The sequence below is a fragment of the Pollicipes pollicipes genome, unplaced genomic scaffold, assembly GCF_011947565.3.
Source record: "Pollicipes pollicipes isolate AB1234 unplaced genomic scaffold, Ppol_2.1 Scaffold_3087;HRSCAF=3621_pilon_pilon_pilon, whole genome shotgun sequence".
Lineage (NCBI taxonomy): Eukaryota > Metazoa > Arthropoda > Thecostraca > Pollicipedomorpha > Pollicipedidae > Pollicipes > Pollicipes pollicipes.
Genome location: NW_023596225.1, coordinates 25,899,545 through 25,922,962, shown reverse-complemented (window position 1 = coordinate 25,922,962; position 23,418 = coordinate 25,899,545). Strand labels below are relative to the sequence as shown.

Sequence of the window (23,418 nt, the reverse complement as noted above, 5' to 3'; positions counted from 1 at the left end):
GGGCGCGAGACAGCTTTGAGGGCGAGGAGGAAGATGGACTCCGTTGGAAAAATGATATGTGCGGGACTCATAGGCTTTATAGCTACAGCACAAGCCATAACACTTGAAACACAAGAGTTGCGCAGTCAGCACTGCCAAATCTGTCACATAAGCAGTGTTATATGCAATTTTTTACTAGCGGGAAACTTTGGCTAGCAGGAAATCAGTATTTCCTTGTACTGGCCAATGACACTCACAAACTTACCACACTCATATCAGTATGCCACCCAGCATCATGTCATCTACTTTGCGCAGCCCAAGAAACACATTACCTACTCCCACACTAATGCATTTATGAGCAGCCTGCAACAGTGAGCTAAGCTACAGAAATGACTCATGAATGCTACATAGTTAGTGGCAAAAATTGTGTAACTATGTTGTCTTTCCCCATCCAATGCATCATCAGTACCTGAGGGCAGCATTGCCATTTAGACTTGGCATGGACTGGCAAGTCAGAATGCAGCTATTTGCTTTCTTGACATAATAGGGTTGAAAAACTGCTTTGATATCCTTGCAGTCAACAGCATTGGCTGATATGGACTGATGGCTAGGTGGCACAAACAGCTGTGTTCGCACAGTCCAAAGATCATAACATGTGAACCAGCCCCAGAGCTGTCATGACAAAAGCAATCTGGGCTCAAAATTCATAACAAATGATTAATTACAACAACAGCTCAATTATCCAGCTCATGGTTTGCAAAGATACATGTCACAAAAAAGCACCAAGGTAACATATTTACTCACCAGTACAAAAACAGGTAATGATGTGCACCACAGATGTTCTCTGCTTATCATGTGGCATTATGTTGGGTTTACTTAGTTTATGCACTGTTTTCTCCCACATGAAATGCACAAACCTGGATTTAGCAGAGTAATGATGACAACTATTTTCATCCAGTGTTCACATTTGCTTTCTTGCTGTTTTGACCCCGTCATTGGGCAATTTCGGTCCTACCATTAAAAAGTTCACATTCCGAGCTGACTGCAATGATCTATACTTGTTCATCCGTCATGTCATGCAGCAATTTTTAAGCTACCTTTCTCACGCAAATTAACTGACAAGCAACCAGCATCCTAATTTACGGAACATCTGCAAAAACACCCCTGGGGACTTAAGGTATTAACTTGATGAACGAAACTTGGAGGCATTCTCTGCAAGAATTTTGAACAATCCAAAAATTAAAATGAGAACAAGTCAAAGCTATATAAAATAACCATATTACCTCCATCTGGCTTTTGGACGCATGGAGCCTGCCCCAGATGTAAGCTAATCTAACCTTTAGGCGCAAAGATAGCACCAAACACCGTCGACGCCTGCTGTCTGCATAGATCAAGCGCCTAGCAAGGCTAAATTACGTGAGCATTTCTGTGCTGCTAGCCACTCAAGGCCCTCAATAATAAGAGTAGTTTTAGCAGCATGATGTCAACTTCACCTTCCTTCTCTTTTCCCTTACCATCTTGGACTTGAACCGTCTCGAGCAATAGCTAAAAACCCGTGGAAAAGCGGTAACACCGCACAAAGCTGAAATGGCTATGAACAGAACTGCGTGCGCCAGGCATTTTTCTTTTTTTTTTTGTTTAGACAGCTGACGGCCGATACTTCGGACGAAATCCCTTCCTGAACGGATGATCCTCTCACGGGAAGGGATTTCCTCCGGCGCACGATTCGAATCAGCGGAACGGCGCGTGAGTGTATACATGGGCCGGATAGTTCGGATCGAGGACGGGTCCCGGCTTAATTCGAATCACAGCTGCCCATGTAAACAGGGTAATTCACGCATCAAACGTGGCGGGAAATAAAGCGCGATTAGAGGAACCGGGAACATGCCCGCCACCTTTGAACCCTTGGCCTTTAACACCTGTGAGGGCATTTGACGCCATTAATCCCATACCAAGTGCGAGCCGAAGGATTTGGGAAAAGGACTAGTCTCCCTTCGAGGGATTGGGCACCCATCCAGTCGCCTGACCAGTGCAATGATTGTATTTTACGCGTAGCTCTCTTAAGATGCGCGAATTTCTCAGTAGGTTTGCAAAAACGCATGGCGTCCCTACATCGGCTCAAACGACCTTGCTTGTCTGAAAAGCGTCGGGGTGTAAAAAAGAATGGGTTAAGTCCGGTACGAAAAGGGAGTTCGGATGCCTCTGCCAAGCGAAACCGTAGAACCTTCATATCGCGGGCGCTTGACAAAATCTCGCCGTTCAGCTCACGAACTCCTTCATTGAATTATCATGCGGATTGTACGATCATGGCTTGTAACCAGATATCACACGATACACTATCTTTTTTCTGCTAAAGCGATAATATTGACCCATTTTAGCCTGCAGGGCTAAGTAGCACGCAAGCACTTTCGGAAATCGGACTGCGGATCTATGCGGTATGCTCTGACGTGATGATTTGTACGGAACCTCGTGGGTCAGTGGGACCCAGGCTAAGTTGCCGGGTTGCGTTCAGCCAACAGCTATATTGCCGAACTGAAAAAACCGGACTCTTTTTGCTGTCACGTTTTTGTTGCCGCCATTTTGTCGACAGTCAGACGACTTAAAGGTGAAATGCACGTGCATGACATGCCATTTTGACAAGTAGATTGTCGAAGTCTATTCAAGCGAAATCCTCATTAGTGGAAAAGTAACTGCCGGGCATTGTAATAAAACGAATGACAATGTCAAGATTTTCTCAAATGACAGACGAATGGAAACCCGTGGAGTGGTCGTTTAACCAGGTGCCTTTTATTCGAAATGCGAATTCCACGAACGTCGATTAGACGGTTGTAAATTTTGTGAGTTGGCGAAACAGCTGAATTCATTTTAATGAAGCGTGGATTAGGCGATTGCAGTTTCTATGTGTTGCTCAAACCCGGAAACCGTCAATGACCGCCCAAAAGCTACCTTCCCATGAATTCGAAACGGTTGGTGAGCGTAGTCAATATCCTTGAGGACTTGATGTAGGTATAGGAACCCGTTTAGCAATGGAGGAGGGTGGAGGGTTCTGGATTTATGAAACATGTGACGATATTCTTAGACGCCCATACGGGCTTCTGCCAGTGCTTAAATGGAGAGAGCATGCCAGTGATCCACCCCTTGCCACTTGGACCCCCTACTGATCAATCGATAGCCGTGGACCTAACGAACACAATAACATCCACTTCGATGCCACCAGGTCAACGAATAACATTTCAAACAAGGGTGTTACTCAGTTTTACTTAGAAATGAGTCAATTTTCGTGTAAAAAAACAAAGGCAGGTAAGAAGTGCGAGCATCTCTCAAGTTGCTGCCCTTATCGTGTTGCGAACTAAAACGATGTTATTGAAACGTTTATCGAGTCAAGAATGTTATCACCGCAATTGAAGTTGTTCGACATCTAAAATGACAGTGACTTGTAGAAGGTCGCACTGATCTAGTGTACCCTTTAGGCCTTTTTCCGGGTTGCCGAAAAAGTGCCAGCGACTTTTGTTCTCCACCTGTTCGTGGTGGGATAATAACCACAGATTTAGGCCCGGCGGATCCAGGAATTTTGATTCCAAGCTGTTCGGACACCGCACAACCCAGCCAGCATGGCCAAGTGGGACTCATATGGGTTCCAGTTGGATAGTCATGCGTGGCCCACCTGGACTGACCGCTGTGGGCATGCCATGGGCTTCCACCTGGGTCCCATATGGGTGGCCCATGCTGGGCCCATATGGCACCAAACTGGACGGGGCCCACATAAGTTGCCTGGTTGGGACCCATATGGGCATATCCAACTGGGGCCTACGTGGGATCACGTGCATGCCATTGTGTTCTGTGACCCACATGGGGCCCACATGGGGCCCACATGGGCTGCCCAGTTGAGACACACGAAGGCATGTTCAGTTGGGACTCACATGGACATGTCCAGCTGGGACCCATATAACCAGCCCGGATGAGACCCATATAACCAGCCCGGATGGGACCCATATGACCACCCAAGATGTTTCCCAGGTAACCAACCCAGACGGGTCCCAGTTGGGCCTCACCGCTTCCCTTTCAAATCCCATCTGATCGATGGATAGCCGTTGTTCTATACATACGCCTTATATCATCAATAATAAGCCAATTTATTGTAGTTGTCCGAAATTGCCTCGGCAACAGCATCGTTGCACAAAATGTACTTTTTCTGTTGTCAAGCCCGATGCGACAATCACTAGAGCATTGAACGGACATAGTGTGTTGCCGTTGCTGCCGCTGTTAGCGCGCTGTTTCCTTCCGTCGTCACAGCCTCTTCCGCCGAAACCATTTTCCTGGCACCTACTCCATCTCGTTGCGGGAGACACCGTAGCATGCTGTGTTGCGCAGGATGGCCTGAAAATGACAATATTCAGTACGTGAGATCATTGTTCCAGGTCCTGAATGTGAATGCTAATTTATGTACACGGTCTTTAGTGCTGAAAGAACTGAGTTTATATTATGCCGCTTATTGAGGTCGATAATCATGAGAACAGCCATGTCAAATAACAGTGAATATATGCGAATTGAAAAAAATATACCATCGGCTCCTGAGGCGATGCAAGGAGGCGAAAATGACGAGGCTTAAAGCAAGATTTCTTGCCCATGCATAATAAGCCTTATATGACGCTCTACACAATGGCGGAATCCGGCTTCACTTCACTGAGGTTTATTTAACAGAGGAGAGGGTTTCCACTCCACTGGGTGGGGAGGGATGCACGACATTAGGGGGATTTTCGCCCCCATTTAACACGGGTGCACAGCACTGTACACCCTTCGAGTGCATCGGTCGCATCAAACCCACCAGAGCAACTACAATGAGTCCTGCCACAGGAAAGCACAACGCACGAAATAGAGATGATATCGTACAACGCACACTCACCGATGCGCCTAGCACGCGAAGGTGAACACTTCCAGGAGCTGACTCAGGCGAGTTGGGACCCGGGCCTACAGCCAGGACGGCCATTGGGCTGGAGTGTCTTCCCTACGCGCCAACCCGCCTGTGGAACGCAGCCACCCTTCTCGAGCCGCACACAGCAACGAGCAACCGCCCCCGGCCGCCCGCCACCAGCGTAACAGCCAGGACGCCGAGGCAAGGGCGATGTGACCTGGCATATGCGAGAGAACTGCTGCCTTATTAGGGGGGGGGGGGGGATTTGAGGACACGAGTCCACTTCCCAACGATTGAGATAATTTAGCACTAGGCTTGTGGAGGTAAGTAAAAGAAACGCCTCAAATGCCCCCCCCCCCCCAACTAATGACAACTTCCCTCACTCCTGCGACCAAGAGGGGACATGGGGTGGGTCAGCGCCGGCAGAGGCGAGGGTCGGGTTCATCGACGTCACGCACAGCGGGGCGCAGTGGGTGAGAGGGCGAATCTGCGCAGGTGGAACGCCGGCATCGCCGTTGTGGTGTCAGCGGCTCCGAGCGGCTCCGTCTGCCGCTCCCGTGGCTCGGTGCACGAACATGCTTTGTCTATGAAGAAATCCCCAAGCGCATTCACATATATGCGTGGTGGATTGCCACTCAGCTGCAGGTTGATATTGCAGCTTAATTGCAGCAGTTTCGAACTGAACTATAACGGTATTAACTAACAGGCACTAATTTTCAAGTGTTGTGCTACTGTTGGGGGCAACGCTAGCGTCGGAAACATGTCATCAGTCCAGGGCAAAGGTTTTGAGACAAAAGTGCGACACAAAAGACAAATGGAAACAATGAAGTGAGTACATACACAATTCTCAGTGAGCAGATGGGCGTATTACGCATGTTTACACAGATTTGATGTTTGGCACAGCGTCATGCTCACGCTCTTCCTGCGAATTGTTCCAAGCACGGGCACATTATAACAAGAGTTTCCATCTCCGAAGTCAAGTGCCCTTAACATGAAGCTGACACGCTGTCGCAATTCCAAACAAACCCTGCCTCCGATTCGTCGCGGTTCCCGTGCTCCGCTGTGCCAGGGTTCGCATAAAGGTCAGGAATAGGGAACGCGGGCAGCGCACTCGTCATGCGCGAAACGTCGTCAGCGACGACATCTCGTCACAGCGCGAATCTCGTATGGAATCAGGTATGGAATCGATATCGGGCCCGCATCAACTAATTTGGCTGCTTGTTAGCTATGTGGCGAAGTGGGGCCGATGGTCAGTTTCTAAAAACCGTGATTGCATGTGATTTAGAGGGAATTCCCAGGCAACGGAGCTTGCTCCCGTGATGTGGGGCCTCGCTCAAAGCACGCACTTGATTTTGACGCCGGACGACAGTCGGGCATCGGCTGGTTGTCATCTTCATGTTAGGAGTACCGAGTTATATGACAGTAACAATATCTGGTGTTGGTGATAAAACGTACAGGAGCCAAGTTCAAGCCAGGGGCCTCTCTTTTCCAAGACAGCGGGGGGAATGGAATGAAAAGACCAACGCACACCGGGGCCTTCCTTTCTCCCCCAGGCCGCCTATTAAATTAACTCTTCCTCGATGCATGGGATACATGTGGAATCGGCCTACAGGACATTCACCATCATCTTCCAGCGGTCTTCCACCAGAGCGGGCCAATCGCCGGAGACAAGTAGTCATGACTGATGTGAGATCGAAGCACCCGACTGGGGCGTGTGCAAAGTCCGGGTGTCAGTGATAGCACACTCGGCAGTCGATACGTTAAGCGTTCATATTCACTTGTCAACCTCTAGCGAACATGTCTTTAATCTAGACGAGTAACACAATTATTAGTTGCAAGGGTAATATCCGAAATCGTCATACAAGGCTCCGGCATGATCAAATCACGGACTTAGGATAAAGCAACCGCTACACTATTGTGATCTACGAGAAACCGTAGCCCATGTAGAAAATTAATATGAAAGACCCGTAGCTCGATTAACTTTATTGCAGTGGTGCGCACTTGAACGTTCTTGACAATAACGTACAATAATGTTTATGCCCGCGAGCGCCACAGTTAATCGTAGCAGAGCGGAGGGATATTAACCACTCTTGTAGCGTAACTTCACACAGAACAGCTGTCGCTATTCCACGGTAAAGACGGCCGCTGCTCAGTCGTCCCCGCGCCTTCCTGTCCTGGCGGCTGTGCCACAAGACGGCGGCACTGCCTTCCTTTGACCATGACGCCACCTCGCGGCCCGCGCAGTGGTCAGCGGGACGCGTCGCGATGCCTCGCCGTGCGGCTTCCTGATTGGTCAGCTGGGACCGGCTACGGGCGCTGATTGGTGCCGACGGAGGGTGTGTCAGGAACGTGGCACCCCGGCCGCCGCCGCCAAGACTCACTGCCCACACCACTGACGGAGGACCGAGCCGCCTCCGGAGCTGCTGCTGCTGCTGGTGAGTGCTGGCTCACGTGCGTGACGTCAGGTCGCGTCGTTCTGGTGGGGGCAGCCCGGCGGAGGTCTCATGAGGCCAGCTGGTGTCATCTGTGGTGTGGGCGGTGTGCGCTTGTCTATGTTGTATCTCCTGATTCTCCCTGTGCTTGGTTATGAAATGATCGTGGAAATGTTAAGACTCCCCGTATAAAGGGCCTGCGCTCGCCCCTGACCTGTGGCCCTGTTGAATGTCATTGGGCTGTGAGGACCCGCAGATGATAAGCTATCAGTCCCGGCGAAGCCTGTTTTGGACCGTATACTGTCATGCGGTGGAGACTGCGTGGGCTGGGTCTGTCACATATCTGGCAGAGGTCACGGGCAGAGGGTGACAGGGGTGGTCGCTGATGTCATGAGACTGGAGCGCGACACACTGGCGACGACGCACCGGGGAGCCGGGCTGTGCACTCGTGTGATCAGATGGAGACACGCGCTGGTCTGGGGAGATTGGACGATCTCCGGTCTGGAGAGTTACTGGGGCACTCGCCGCGCTGGTCTGGGGAGACTGAAGCACGCAGTGGTCTGAGGAGGCAGGGAACCCCCTGGTCCGGGGACGTTGGAGTTCCCGCTGGTATGAGTGGCCGGGGTGCCCGCTGTTCTGAAGGACTGGCGCCCCAGCTGGTCCGCGGTGACGGAGATACCCACTGATGTGAGGACACCAAAGCCCGCACTTGGGTGATGCAGCTGGGCGGCCGTTTGTGAGGCCGAAGTGCGCACATGTCTGACGAGACTGGGGCGTCCTTGACCACGGCGACCAGGCCAGAGACTTCTCGTTGCGTCGCGGGGCGTTAATCGTTACTGAACCTTATCAGGGATGCGTGCCACTCGTCGGTTTAAGAGGTACATCTGATGCAAGCATTTTTGCCAATAAAATGTCAGCCTTGAGAGTGATGCACCTGTCAAAACAGGATGTCCTTTTTGTAGAACGATTAAAGCTTGAGCTAAAGCTAGAGTACGCTTTCTAAATACCTATCACAAATACAACCCTCAGGTGGGTACATTTCCATAGAGTGCAATCAAGTGCAGCGAAACTTTCGTTGCCATCGGTCTTATGTTGATGCTTATTTGGACCGGTGTAGGCAGCACGATCAACATCTACGTTACGATACAGACAGCGAGAGATGGCACTTGACATTCTCAGTTCTTTCGCCGCATGTTTGCTTCATAACACGAATAAATTATTTAACCCTGTACCATTTATGAAAGCTGTTGTTTTCTCTCCGGATGATTTATTCAGAGGGTAGCAAGCTTGTTTGCGACGGAACATTATTCCTTGATGGAATGGGTGTGGGGTGAAGGACTTAGATCAGAGAAGGTGTTTGGCATTGGGTATCCACAGTTTGTTCCAGCTCGGTCACGCAAACAAGTGTGCAGTGATCTCGATGACAAACATATGTGTTAGTAGAAAAAGATGTTCATAACCCTGTTGCACGCCACCAGCATAAGATTACGATTATGGTCTTAATAATCTTCGAAAGCTCACGATCTTGAGCCATATTAACAGCGGCAAGTTTGCAATTGACCTCTTCCTCACCGTCCGTCGTCCATCCTCACCCGGCCATCCGCGAGCCCTCCTTCAAACGCTCGGCTGAGGTGTGACGGGCGCCGTCGTCGCCGCCCGCCCGCTCCGTCTGCAGCCACAGCCCCGGCGGAGCGTGGTGACCAGCCGGCCGCCCAGTGGGCTGGGGCCCCGCGAGCGCGCCCCTGCGTGACCTTCGCCGGCCGCCGGCCGCCTGTCGCCAGGCGCCTGCTGAGGCGTCAGCCTGGCGAGCCGCTCTGTATTCCAGGCTGCTCCATGCGGCGGACGGCGCTTCACTTGTTATCACGCGGCGGGTCGGCCGCCTGGAACAGCCGCGTCAGTCCTCTGTCGTCCGTAGGCTGTGCGGTGAGGCCGGGGACGGGTGCACGGGCCGCGCCTGGCTGGCTGGGGCGGGGCTCGCTCGGCTCTGACGGACGAGGCTGGAGGTTGACCCAGGGGACGGGGACGGAGACGGAGCCGAGCGGTGACCAGTTGGGGAATGGTGGTGGTCGAGCTGCAGCACTCGGCGATAGCGGGTCGTTCAGGCTGAGGAGTCACGACTGTGCCGTTAAACAGCATGAATATCGTCAGTCGTCTTGGTCAGCTTAGTAACAGCCCAACGTGTAACCAAACTCACTATTTATGTCGAGTCTGGCTTGTGGTCTTCGTTGCCGAGAGAGTTGGATGGCCGAGTCTTCGCTGTCGTGACACGTTTGGGTGTGTGGTGTGGTTTAAAGGCGCATCAACTTCACTGATCGCCTCAGGAACATCAGTGAACAAAGCGGGATAGTTGTTCAATATTCAGTTATATTTCGCAAAAATCTCGCAATGTGTGCCAAACGTGTGCAAAACCATACGCCTCGAGCGCACGACACGGATGCGATGGCAGAGCGATCGTTATCGCTCCAAAGTCCACCAGTTGTGTTTATGCATTTGGCACGGGCTGGTCACTGAGTTCCCCGCAGAGACCTTCACTGGCCGGGTTTATTTCACCCGCATGTATTTTGGTGATGGATATCTCCGCGATGAACTTCAGGCAGAGGCTTTAGGAAATGCTTCAAACATTTCACAGGCTTTTATGTCTCCTCCTTAAGTTAGATTTCGAACTTCGAAAAAGTATAACCGGTTGGGCCAGCAGGGGTGAGACGGTATTTGGCAACGGTTGATGGGTCGGTATGACCGACGCCTCCGGGGAGCGGGCGCGTCGTGTACAGAGCATTCCATTCACGGAGACCTGAAAGCCACGGCATCGTGGCTCTTGGGGTAGAGAGGGTTTACTCCATCGAACGCAATTAGCGATGCATATATGCAGGACCCTCAGTGAAACAAGGTGGTGCTGATGGGAGGATAGCACTACAAGGTAGCCCGGCCGACCCGGGCCTGGTTTTACCTGATGTTATCGCAAGGAGGTGCGCATGGAAGGCATGCCAGGGCGACGGCTGCCGCGCGGCCTGCGCGCGCTGACGGAGCGCCGTCCATGCGGGCCACTCTGCTCCACGACGCGGGATCTGGCTGTCGGCTGGACGTCTGTGCCCAGTCTGTTTCCCTCGTGTCGGTAGCTGCACCACCACTCTGGTCTCTGGCGCGAGGTCTGGCTGTCGGATGGACGTCTGTGCCCAGTCTGTTTCCCTCGTGTCGGTAGCCGCACCACCACTCTGGTCTCTGATGCGGGGTCTGGCTGTTGGCTGGATGTCTCTATACAGTATGTTTCCATCGTATCGGTAACCGCGGCACCATGGCTTGCCGGTCAGAGACACTGCGCTGCTGGTCTCACCCCCGATCTTTAGAAGCCCAAAATTGTCTAATTTCATGCGAGCGTGGGAAACTGTCTTAGCTCATTGGAGGTGCATCATCTCAGCATCATGTCAGTATCATGCGTCGTTATGATAATGACCCCTCCTGATCTGCAGAGATTACAGAAATCTCCTCGATCGCCTCAAACCCAGACCCAACATGTGTGGTGTGCCCTTTCGAGCCATTCAAACCAGACGTCAGTGGGCAGCTGTCGAGCGCCTCTACGGGAACCTTTATCGATCGCTATATTCCGGCTTTGGCAGCGGAGCGTGTGCATACACAGCTGTGCGATGGTGCTCGCACAGAGTGGTGGCGATGCACCCAGCGACGCCAGGGAGATGGAGACCGTGGTGAGACGTTCAGCTCTCCCCCTCTCTCGCTCTCGCACACGCTCTCTCCCTCTCTAAGTCTCTAGCTCTTTCCTTCTCCGATTATTTCTTTTTCCTTAATGATTTCCTCTAAGACTTGTGAGCGGGTACAGGAAATGGAACCAAACGTCCCGTAAGTGTCAGTCTGTGTCAACCCGTGCGGTGTTGAAGCTCAGGAAGATTTTCATCAGCTTCCTCTCGTGCTCCATGATGATTTTGACCTCATGTTTTATTAATTTATTACCATCCACGCATGTGAGCCTCCATTCCCCAAATAATAGTAAAATGATACCCTGACAAATAGGCTCAAATTTCAGCATGCTATTTTATCGCGAAAGTTTCGTGGTGGCCGATTCCGACCGATTCCTTCCCCAGCTGCTGTTCCGTTGTCGAACTCCGCTCCGATCCCGCCACGCGTTAATGGAACTGTTTTCCAAAGCAAGAAATATTCTTATGACATCGAGGGTTCTCTCGAATAAAATCATGCCCCCAAGTTCGTGGATACGTCGCATGCTCTCGGGGTTATAGCGTGGAGTAAGTGCATGATATCCTTTGAAATGCTCGCGCATGACGAGGGCACGTTATTACGCTGTGAGCGGTCGTTCCTAGCCACATTTGGCGTGGGACGAAATCGTAATGGTTCTTGTAAAGCTAAACGGATTATTGAATGGGGTTTTCTATCCGGCGCAGTTGTGAGCATTCTTTTTGGGAAAGTAATATATTTTTTCGTTCAGATAAAAATAGTGTCATTTCCTGCTTCCGCTAGCATCCTTACACGGTTCAGCTATTCATGACAAATGCTGAGCTGTATGCGATGAATTTGTCGACACACTCAGAAACCTTCTTGCATTCGTGATAAACGAAACAGATGTCATGAAGTGACGATTATTTATAAAGCCTTTTCAGTCAGCAGGAACCGCGTTTCAGTTGCTCAGCTGTTATTTGCTACGCTTTTTACCGCTTCTGGCGAATGCAAGTGGCTATTGAGGAAGAACTGCCGGATACTCTGCATTTAGTAGTTGTGAGTGCCCATTCGCTCGGTTAGGTTTTAGGTTTTTAGGATTAGAGCCCTTTCGACCAGAAATGATCATTTCAGGGCTATGGGATGATGAATATGGCTAACGGTGAGGCAGACCGGCATGCCCCTGGGAGTGAGGGGGGGGGGGGGGGGGCAACCGCCGAACTTTAACCCGCGCATGCGCGCTGGGTACCCGACCGAGGTCTCCCCCCCACGGGGCTCTCGGCCCACTCGTGGCTGACGCACGCAGCCTGCCCCGGACAGGCGGGGTGCCGCTGGGATGCAGGGTAAAGCGAGACAAAGGATGAGAGGGACGGATGACCCATTCGCTCGAACCGAGCCGCGGTCGCATTGTTGTTGCAATAAGCATTGGTCAGACATCGTATAGACTGGAGAGCACCACGCAAACGTGTCTTCACGAGCGGACTGATTTTAAGCGCCGTCCCTGCCGAGTGATCGCGGCACGTGGCCTCCGACTGACCGCCCGCCTCTGCCCACAGAAACCGCCAACCGTGCCTGCCAAGATGCGAGTCTCCGCCCCCGCCAGTCTGGAGGGCCCTCTGGTGGTCCCGGAGAAGACCCTGATGGGGCCGGGACCCTCCAACGCCCACCCTCGGGTGCTGGAGGCCCAGAAGCTTCCGCTGCTCGGTCATCTGCACCCGGAGTTTTGCAAGGTAAGGTTACCCCAGAGGCATGAGAACATAGGTAAGCGCGCACACATACTTTGAAAAACACGGCCAACGTGTAGCACATGCAGGTGTAATTTTTGGTCCTACACCATATCATTTCGTTGACAATAATCCTCCGAAAGCTGGATGTCGCCTTTGATCGTTTTGTTCGCCAGCTCTTCGCTGCAACCAACACGCGAAATATCACACAAGTGTTGCGAAATTGCTGCTCTGCGGCTGCCCCTAACATGTGCGTAATCACAGCTGTAGTCAGTGGACCTCGGACTCAAGGAAGGTCTGGGCCTGGGGCACTTTGTCTTTTGAACTTTGGTCACCGCGGTACGACCTCGGTAACTCCCGCCGACTTCAGTGAGAATCGTGCCTGGTTCCGGATGAATTCGGAGCCGGCTCTGCACTTGCCCATATTTTTCCAAAGGAATGGCTCGATTCAGGTTAAAAATCGAATTGGAAATATATTAACCGTGTTCTTAACTGGCGAATCGACTTAAACCGGTATGACTAACAACCGATGGTGTTACTTTGACTGTTTTTATAGGTGTGTGCCGCCGGCAATGCACCAGCATCACCAGACACCAGCATACACGACCTCACCACCACCAGCAAACTGAACAACGACCACGCTGCATCAGCATCAAATTAGCTGTCCTGCGAGGTTACTGAGGTCTCATCCTGGCAACTTTCACCGCTTGATGCAAGGAAGCGTTTCCTGCAATCGGACTTGAGTTTGACTTCCGGTGGATACCATTGCAGAATCGGCCGGATCATTGTCGAGTCAAGTCAGCAGCTAAGGCGGAGATTCAAGGCACGTTTTCTGGGTAGGAATCGGGTACGATACAAAATTGTGCTGCACTGTTCAAAATCTTGGTTGGCATCAACCCCATGGACCTTGCCGAAGTTACAATGGATTTCGTTTGAGCGGGGTTAGGAGCAAGTCTTGTGAGACAGGTCACGTGACTGTGAGGTAGGTCACACAACTGTGAGGTAGATCATGATTCACACAGCAACAAATGAGCATACAAACAAATCCACTGGCGCAGTGTCTGCCTGGATGGGTCAAAGCTACCTTTGTGTTCCAGGCGTCTACCACTGCATAGCTATCGTCCAAACATCTGAGTGATATTTCAGCCTGACATAGCCCTATAGGCTGACGCAGCTGCCTACGCAGTGGCTGTAGCAGGCACTACGACACGCATCTCACGAACATCGACGCGTGTGCACCCCAGGGATATCGCCAGACTTATTGTCAATCCAAAGATACCCACAAACCCTGTCTAGGCAGCTCTCGTCATATCTTAAGCTGCCTCCCTGCCTATAAGGTTTCAGCCGACCACACGAGTCCTTTTCCTTCGCCACAATGCCGAACTTGGCTTGAGGGTCCGTGCGTTCTGCCCTCAAATGAAATGAGCTACACCATGGCGCCTGTATAAACTAGGTCAGTGCATAATTCCCAGAGGGTCGTCTATTTTTGTTTTATATTCAGTACGAAATCCTTAGCTCATTCAAATGCTCTTTGAAGCCTGTTGTTAAATCAGCCATATGCATGTGTACCTTGATGTCTTTAAACCTTTTCTCATCGACCTTTGTTTCCGGTCACCTGCAGCCATCTGTTCTGCAATTTCGAAGCGTTCGAAGTTAATCGATGGTAAAATATTTTGCTTTCTGTTTCGTTACATTGCCGTTGATCGTCTGCCTTTGGTTCGGCAACACACGCCGCCGAAAATTAGTGGGCCTTGTACTGTTGGAAAACGACGTTCGATGTACGTTTTTGCTCGATCTTTTATTCTGGAAGCAAAATGTGCGCCTTACAAAGCCTCAGGTATGCTTGCTCATTCAGATAAGTACATAATGATTTCAGCGTACATATTTTTCCGAACGTTATCTGGGCCTCGGTTGTCTTTGGGCGTGCATTGCGGCATGGCACGCTGAGTGGAGGGCCAGACACCGGAGGCCGCCATCCCGTCACGGTCTCGTGTCAGGCACGCTCGCCCGGAGTCTCAAAACCAGCGGCAGGTGCTCGGAGGGCCTCCGAGGGCCTCCTAGAGCCTCCAGGGGTCACTGAGAGCTTCCAGGGGTCCCCGAGAGCTTCCGGGGCTTCCGAGAGCCTCCGGGGCCTCCGAGAGCTTTCAGGGGTTTCTGAGAGCTTTCATTGCTTCCGAGAGCTTCCGGGGCCTCCAAGAGCTTCCGGGGGCCTCCGATAGCTTCCGGAGTCCTCCTAGCCTACGAATGTCTCGAGGCCCTTTGTTTCCCCACGGGGAAGATTTACTCATGCTTCTGTTGGCCGTTTTATTGAGCCGTACAACATCGTCAAGTTCCTCAGCAATAGCTCATTAGCAGGTGATGCAATTTTTCAACACCCCTACACATTGGACGGCAGAGTCAGTGTCGGCTGTCCAGTGTATGCGTAGCAACTAACAAGCTTTATGCTTGTCAATATCACAACATCCCTAAAAGAAAAAGCTACGTCCTCATACTTAAGGCAGGAGGCGTACATTATCTTGCTCAGAGAAAAGTGAGAGATATGTTTGAACGCTTGGTTACACATCGGCAGCATTTAGTCACTTAAGTCTTTATACATACATGGCCTCGATAAATGTCTCTGCCGTATTTACTTGACGCGCATATTGAGCACACAAAACACATGAGAGCAAGAGAAGGCGCGAATTCCGTGTGATATTAGTGCGTAGAAAAATTACGGCTGGTTTGTTGGCTTCACTGTACGATGGAAGCAAATGGCATGATGTCGAAATAACGCAACGTCCACGCCTCACGCGCGCCGTGCAAGTAATGTGGTTTAAAATCAACAGTGCTCTAACGTATCGATGTTTGCTACAAGTAAAGGAGGAAGCGCCCGTAAGCTAGAAATAGATGCATTCAAGATGATAGCTATGACTCGCATGTGTGGCATGTCGTGGATGTACACTGGGTCTAGCGACTGCGGCTATGCAATCACGACTGTGTTCTGGCTCCAGCGACTGCAGCTATGCAGTCACAACTGTGTACTGGCCCCAGCGAATGCAGCTATGCAGTCACGGCTGTGTACTGGCTCCAGCGACTGCAGCTATGCAGTCACGGCTGTGTACTGGCCCCAGCGAATGCAGCTATGCAGTCACGGCTGTCTACTGGCTCCAGCGACTGCAGCTATGCAGTCACGCTGCCTGCCGGCGCTCATCTCATGTTGCCCTCTCTGTTTCAGATCATGGGCGAGTGTACTGACCCCAGCGACTGCAGCTATGCAGTCACGCTGCTGAACGGCGCTCGCCTCACGTCTGCTTCCCTGTTTCAGATCATGGACGAGTGCAAGGACGGCATCCGGTACATGTTCCAGACGGAGAACCGGGTGACGCTGGCGCTGTCCAGCACCGGCCACGGTGGCATGGAGGCCGTGATGTGCAACATGCTGGAGCCAGGCGACACCATCCTGATCGCCAACAACGGCATCTGGGGCGAGCGATCGGCCGACATGGCGCGCAGGCACGGTCAGTGGCTGCTGAGGCTGGAGGGGGTGGGAGGGAGCAGTGTTGAAGGGGGAAGGGGGAGGGACAGGAGCAGCGGCTTGTAGTAGCGGACTGGTGTTTGATCCAATGTGGAGCTGGAAACTGTCCATCCAATTTTCGCTGAAATAAGGTGAAATCGCCTACCAATTTAATTAATTTGATTTGTCTGAGGCTGGTCTGAATTACACATAGCAGCTCTGTAGTAATTAATGAATCAAATAGAAGATAAATGGCTGAAGCTACGTACTCGCATAGTCATAATCCGACGTACACACTGTACCTTTATTTAACGCTCGGAATGGATTCTGTTCAGGAAGAGCCAAGCGCGGGTCTTTCCAATGAAAATACTGGAAGCAAGAGCGTCACAACCCATCCGCCGGCTTCTCTTTTTATTTTTAAAATGACTCCACCAACCCCTGCGCTTTACCTGAAGTGTAAGAGCATCATTGCGTCGGTCGCCTAAATAGCAGGGTGTAACATACCACAGTATGGCATGACAGTACAACATACTGGCAGCATAGCATGGCACAGCAACAGCGCCTTCAGTCCCACTAACCGCTGACAGGCGCCGTGGTCCACGAGCTGAAGGAGCCGGCCGGATCTGCTTTCTTCCTGCAGTCGATTCGTGCAGCGCTCGACGTCTACAAGCCGTGTCTCCTCTTCGTCACGCACGGGGAGTCCTCTACCGGAGTCGTGCAGAACCTGGAGGGCATTGGTGACGCCTGCAAAGAGTAAGGACTGCCAGGTGCTTTGTCTCCGTCCCATCTTTGTACGTGCATGGGGGCTGTAGATGCGTGTGGGCTCGTGCCCCGTCTCGCAGACATGAGTCAAGGCTCACTTGCTCATGTCTTCTATCACAGCCGATGCTGCACAAGTGCGTTCATGAACTATGAGCCTCATATGGGACTTAAGGAATCTATACGATGTATGTGCCAAACTTGTACGTAATATCTTCTACCGACATGTTACAAAATACCGCTCTTTAGCTTTTTGCTTGCGTTCGTTTCATACGGTTCCCGCCGTTTGAAAAAATTGTGCAAACCCTGACGGGCCCGCACCACCGGCAAACATCTCACGCTGTCTGAAGTATACCTTGAAGTGACGTATGCTGGCTGACATGTGGTGCCACCTGTGGGGCGCGGGCCCTGGCGGCCGCGGATCCCCGCGTGTGACGCGTCACACTCTGGTGGCCGTGCGCCAGCGCCAGTGACGCGTCACTCCTGTCACTGCAATGCGGGGTGTGGATCGTGACCGGCTCCGTCTCCCACCCAGGCACGGCTGCCTCTTCGCCGTGGACACGGTGGCCTCGCTGGGCGGCACGCCGTTCCTGGCCGACGAGTGGGGCGTCGACGTGGTGTACACGGGTTCGCAGAAGGTGCTGGGCGCGCCGCCCGGCACCGCCCCCATCTCGCTCAGCGATGCGGCCTGGTAAGGGGCGGTGTGGTTAGCGGCGGGGATCTAGTGGTTAGCGGCAAGGATCTATCTGTAGCGTCGGGGATCTAGTGGTCGGCGGGATCAGTGGTTAGCGGCGGGATCTAGTGGTTAGCGGCGGGGATCTAGTGGTTAGCGGCGGGATCTAGTGGTTAGAGGCGTGATCTAGTAGTTAGCGGCGGGGATCTATCTGTTAGCGGCGGGATCTAGTGGTTAGCGGCTGGGATCTAGTGGTCTCGCAGTAGTTAGCGGCGGGGATCGAGGTGGGGATGTCTGTGTGAGGCGGGATATATCATCAAAACTGACACGGGAACTATGTCTCATTTATTCATGCGTTCATGCGTTCACTAACTATTTCGTGCTATTACTCTTTCAAGTTCAATAATTTACTCTCTTCTATGTTCTGTTGTTTGATTGCTCATTATGCCTTATATTTCGATTTGAAACACGATAACAGAACAGTGTGGATGGATGCAGCGATCACAAACGCCGTGTTATCTAAATTTAAAGCCAATGTTCTGCGTTTTCAGGCAGAAGGTGGTCAACCGGAAGACTCCGATCCGGTCGTTTTACTTTGACCTGACCTGGCTGGCTAACTACTGGGGCTGTGACGAGGGACCACGCAAGTGAGCAAATGTTGTTGTTACCATATTTTTCAACTTTTTAGACGACTTTTTCAAAAGTTTCAAGTTTGCGGTCATGATATCGCTCTGATTATTCATGTCTGACTGCTTTGGGATATTTGTGAATTTTCTCAATGTTTGGTGAAGGAAAAGGTGCAGTTCAGCTTAGCTTTGTAATAATTGTAATACTAAATCCTTGGCACAGATGTCCGCTATAAATGGAGCACTGGTACCTCGCTTACAGCACCCAAGCCACGGTGCTGCCACCTCTCGCATGCGACCTGAACGGCGAACCAACAGTGCGAACCTCCGCCGCCAGATGTCACTAGCCTGACCCGCCGTCGCCGGCAGGTACCACCACACGGGCCCCATCTCGGGGGTGTACGCGCTGCGCGAGGCGCTGGCCGTGTCGTGCGCGGCCGGCCTCGAGTCGCTCTGGGAGCGGCACAGCCGCTGTGCGCGCCGCCTCTTCGCCGGTCTGGCCGAGATCGGCCTGCGCCCGTTCGTCGAGACGGAGAGCTTCCGGCTGCCGACCGTCACCACCGTCAGCGTGCCCGACGGCGTCAACTGGAAGGCCGTCATCGGCTACTGCATGAACACGTGAGATAGCACTCTGTGGTGGTCTAACCGGGGCGGAGGGAACTGGAAGTCACGTGGTGCACTTGGTGCCGGGAGAAAGCCTAAACGTCATAATGCGGCTTGACTGGTGTTACGTGATTCCCCTTGTATCAGGTGAAATATCACGTTTACCGCGCGATACTCCACGTGCGAGTGCTCTTGGGGTGCTCTTGAATCCATGGATATTTGCACTTGGTTACAAACCGGGCTCTCGCGGAGCTTTGACGCTGTGACGTTGCCGCAGGTACAAGGTGGAGATAGCGGGCGGCCTGGGCCCCACGGCCGGCAAGGTGTGGCGAGTGGGGCTGATGGGCGTCAACGCCACCGAGGAGAGGGTGGACCTCGTGCTGCGTGCCCTCCGGGAGGCACTGGCGCAGGCCAGCATCTAGGTCAAGGTTGCGGAGGTCACCGGCCGCCGCCGCCGCCGCCTTGCAGCACCGGCAGGACCTCGTCCGTGAGCACCACCCCAGGCGCGAAAGGCTGCCGGCGAGAGGCGCCGGGACCGGTAGCTGTGGGACCAACGCGGATCAGCTGTTTTCTCAAGCTTACACCTGTTGTTGTACCGAAACATGTGCAATGGGTCATGTACGGCTTTCCGATCATGTTAACAACGCGTGGTTGGTAAGCCATTTGTATTGAAATATTCCCCACTGGTTGAATGGTTTTGCATAATACGACTCATTCCAACGGCGTGCAATATATTGATGCGAGCTCCAGTGACAGTGTCATACGGCATGGCTCATATGGAGCCATGCCACGAGGCCACAGGTCACAGTTACAGATCAAAGAGCAGACTCGGGGCGACCTGTCTTCGTAAAAGCGGCGACTCGAAAAAAGGATTAAGCCCACCAAAACTACAATTATACCTATTCCTGAGAGTCGAGAACCCTGGATTCCAACGTGCGTTTTGCTAACCTCCGCGGATCCCAAACAGTTGAAGTATTTCCACTTCCGCTCCTCTGCACAGTGCTACGGTCTGACACACTGCCACATGAAAAGTTATCACCTTGCCTTGCGTGGGGACCATTCTAAGGCTGGAGCTGTACGGACTTATAGCGCAAAATGCAAATTACCAAGATGATAAATAAATCACGAAAGCAATGCCTAATATCCCACGCATTTAACTAAGAACTAATCTCACGGCAAGCCAAATCCCTTCAACTCTATCGCCGTTAACCCGCCACTGTTTGAGGCTGCCATATCCTTGAGTGTTTCATCTCGCAATGTTGGCTTTGATCGCAACCAGCCTCCTCAGTCTGAGCAATCCCGTTTTCATGGATGGTCTGCGGTTCCGCGACACTGGCTGAACAAATCAAGGCGTTGAATGTATTGAGCCAATGCTTGCTCTCCGCGCTAGCATCCGTAAAAACCCTGTGCTCATTCCTAAATCCTGCGTAAAACCCCGTATATTCAGTGGCGCTTTGTTAATAATCAAGCCTGCCGCACAACAGCCACCTGTTCCCGGGTCCGCTTCTGAGCCACTGCGTTTACGTCATCTGCACCTCAGAACTTGTAATCGCACCTGGTGCGTCTGCACCAGTCGAGAGAGGCGGAAGCGGCGTGTTCCGTGACGCTCCGCACAGCCGGAGTGGGGTTCCAGCGCGGGACTCCAGACTAGTACGGGCAATAGGAGCCAGAGGGAACTCATGCGGCTAGGCATACAGACATATCGGTATGCTGGTGTCACGCCTGCTCCGAAGACAAGGGCTCTGATGAGCGAATGCTAGCTTGCGGCGACAGGAAACAACCGACTAGAGATGACGTACCACAAAACAAAAGTATCATTTTGTTGCAAGCACAGCTATTCTACAGGAACGCGTGTCACCGTGACTTGTTGTTGACTAGATACCACAGCAACTCATCGGCCCGCTCTCCACGCAACACCTTTCCGAGTCCTCGACCTTACTGTGTCTGCTGTCCCCCACGACGGCCGGCCTAGCATGCTCACCGCTCGCACAGCCTCAGCTCGCCGCCGCTGAACCCGCGCTGCTGCGCTCGCTGTCGGGCGTCGCACGACGAAAACACGCACACACTGGTGTAATGGTGTGGCGGTATTTTACATGACACGGACCGCTCGGCGACGCCCACGCCGTCACTGCTCCCAGTATCACATCTCGTACACCGGGGCTGCCGGGCTGGCCGGGAGCGCCGACTGGGGCGGCGCGCGCGCTCTCCCCTGCGCTGACCTCCTCCCTCCCTCTCTCTCACGCTCTCTCCCTTGCGCACACGCGCGCAGTCTCTCGTTCGCATGCTCACCTCTCCATCGTTTCTCTCGTTATCATTCTCCTTTTTCGCCTCGCCTCGCTCTCCCTCTCTGCCTGCCTCCACGCACCGGGAGCGGAGGGGCATCACGCGCCGACACGGGGGCCCACCAGCTGCGGGACGCGCCAGCGTCGACCGGCCGGTCTCGCCGGTCAGAGCGGCCAGCGCAGTGCACGCCACCGAACGGCACAGCTGAACAAAGCCTAAAGCCATGACTGGGACGGGAGCCCTCATCCCGCGGCGCGCCCTCCCTCCGCGGTTAATCGACACAAGAGTGGCCTTCGCTACTGCGCCGCCACGCCAATGGCCGTGACACCCCTGGACGAATGCTTACGACAGCGATTAGCTACGCTACGAGCCTATAACAGACGACCCTGAGAACAAATATATCTGACTCGATGCTGCTCACAGTCGCTTGGCCTAAGGGTCACTCACAACAACCGGGTCACCCCCGACTCCGCGCGGGCTCGACGCACGCCGATATCCTAATGACTTGCTGATGCCCCCTTTTGCACTCACAACCGCCTGCAGCCTAACTTACCAGAGAAGGAGAGCAGCAGCCGTGATCGTCTCACATCTTCAGCGTCTTCATCGGCTGCCTTCAATTCCGCGCCGTTTCCTCTCGTGCTCCGCGCTCGCGGCTCGCGCGGCCGGTCCGTTTGAAGCGCACCCACCCGTCCCTGTCACACACAGTGCCGGCGCAACGCTCGAACCGCCGCTCGCCCCCAGCCGCGCGCACAAGCTGAACCGATCCGCGTCCACCGTGCATTTTTACAAAAATAATCGGACTGCGTCTGCCACCGGCCACTGGCACCAACAAAAGCGTACAATCTTCGCCCCCGTCGGTCGCGCGTTGCGTGTCGCCTGGGCCGCGCGCGCGGCGACGGTCCGCGGTCGGGGGGCAGAACGCCGCGCCCCCGCCCGCTCCCGGCCGGCGCCGCCAGCCCGCTCGCGCTATGACACTTACAGCTATGGCACTATGTACAGGTACGCAGTGGGCGGCGCGCGCCGCGTCGCGCCGGCCCGGACGCCGGCGCGGCTATAGACAGGTGGCGCCCCGGCCACGCTCCGGTGAATACAGGCGGCGGCCGGTGCGTCTCGGGCGGCGCCGCTCTCTCGGCCGCCGCGCCGCGGTCCCCTCCAGCGGCCGGCGCCGCCTCACATTGCACGCAATGTTTCGGCTTTGTACTTCCCCCAGTGCGGCGGGCGCGGGTGGGTGGGGGCGCCGCGCGACGCCGCTTACGTCCGGCGGTAGCGCGGCGCGTGGCGCCGCCGCGCCTTGCCCGGCCGATCGCCGTTGGCCGATGGCGCCTTGCCCGGCCGATCGCCGATCGCCGTTGGCTCGGCCGATCGCCGGCACACGTCGCAGCATTCGCCTGGCTGCTTCTTGGTGAGGCCGCACGTGAGCTTCGGACACTGCTTGCGCGAGCACGATATCTGGCGGTCCTGCAGACGGAGACGGGACTTAGACACACGCTTGAGGGGGTGGAAAGGTTTCAAACGGCAAATGAACGTCGGTTTTCAGCCTAACACTGCAGCAGCTTGATGTAATACAATTATTGCTATGCATATTAGCATAACGCACGGGCCCACTATAACACGGAAGAATGCTGAAAACACCACACCAGGTCTGACGTCTTTTTCGAACCACGATACCGATGCACTTAAGCGCCGTCCTGTGCGCCAGTGCACGCCTCCCACGGTTCCACCCGCTACGACGTGTCAGCTGGCTTGACGTACCCTCCCCTTCCCCAATCGTCCCCCCATCACGCACCCTGCAGTGGCAGACCACGCAGGGCAGCACGCCGATGGTAACGATGCGCGGGTTCCACTGGTCGCCATTCCGGTAGAATTTCGAGGACTTGCGGCAGCCGCCGGCCTGCAGCACTTCCTCGGGCGTCAGCTCCCGACCCTGATCTTGCATCTCACCTGCACAGGGAAGCGGTAGAACACCGCGTCAGTCGTGACACGGCGCCATAATCGGCTCTACAATCACTCGCAACTTTAAACCAACGGCCTTTCCGTTCCGAGCCATATACTGAGAGTTTGCCGGGCGGGGAGACTCGGAAAGAGGCCCCATTTTTGCTCCAGCATCCTCGCAGATAGCTTCGTTACTTCTGGCTACGGAGATGTGGAAAGCAGTTGGATGAGCCACGCTCTACGTTGGTGTGTGGGGTGTGGCGTATGCTCCCCTGATCAGGTTGCAATGTTGATGGGTGCTGTGTGACTGTGCTCCCCTGA

General features: G+C 53.6%; 2 protein-coding genes across 3 annotated transcripts; one reads left to right on the top strand and one right to left on the bottom strand.

Annotated features, from left to right (window-relative positions):
* Positions 1–7,255: 7,255 nt before the first annotated feature.
* Positions 7,256–19,631, top strand: LOC119089539 (serine--pyruvate aminotransferase, mitochondrial). Of its 2 annotated transcripts, none has more exons than XM_037212274.1 (8): positions 7,256–7,326; positions 12,561–12,734; positions 16,033–16,225; positions 16,809–16,974; positions 17,516–17,671; positions 18,205–18,300; positions 18,649–18,897; positions 19,160–19,631. In XM_037212274.1, exons 2-8 carry the CDS (start codon positions 12,585–12,587, stop codon positions 19,302–19,304), a joined length of 1,155 nt encoding a protein of 384 aa, XP_037068169.1. In that variant the 5' UTR covers positions 7,256–7,326; positions 12,561–12,584; the 3' UTR covers positions 19,305–19,631. The 2 variants fall into 2 exon arrangements, with proteins under 2 accessions (XP_037068169.1, XP_037068168.1); XM_037212273.1 differs by lacking the exon at positions 7,256–7,326 and adding an exon at positions 9,156–9,246.
* Positions 19,632–22,393: 2,762 nt separating this feature from the next.
* Positions 22,394–23,101, bottom strand: LOC119090685 (chordin-like protein 1). Its single transcript, XM_037213535.1, has 2 exons — positions 22,952–23,101; positions 22,394–22,623 (listed from the first exon to the last, which is right to left on the bottom strand). The coding sequence occupies exons 1-2, from the start codon at positions 23,099–23,101 to the stop codon at positions 22,417–22,419; spliced, it is 357 nt and encodes a 118-aa protein (XP_037069430.1). The 3' UTR covers positions 22,394–22,416.
* Between the last annotated feature and the right edge of the window lie 317 nt (positions 23,102–23,418).

Bases quoted from the DNA above. Each gene is read 5' to 3' on its own strand.
- LOC119090685 (XM_037213535.1), bottom strand. From the start codon at position 23,101: ATGCAAGATCAGGGTCGGGAGCTGACGCCCGAGGAAGTGCTGCAGGCC. The intron at 22,624-22,951 runs GTGCGTGATGGG...CTCCGTCTGCAG, and splicing joins GCGTGGTCTGCCACTGCAGG to GACCGCCAGATATCGTGCTC.
- LOC119089539 (XM_037212273.1), top strand. From the start codon at position 9,157: ATGCGGCGGACGGCGCTTCACTTGTTATCACGCGGCGGGTCGGCCGCC. The intron at 9,247-12,560 runs GTGAGGCCGGGG...CTCTGCCCACAG, and splicing joins TGTCGTCCGTAGGCTGTGCG to AAACCGCCAACCGTGCCTGC. The intron at 18,301-18,648 runs GTGAGCAAATGT...CGTCGCCGGCAG, and splicing joins TGTGACGAGGGACCACGCAA to GTACCACCACACGGGCCCCA.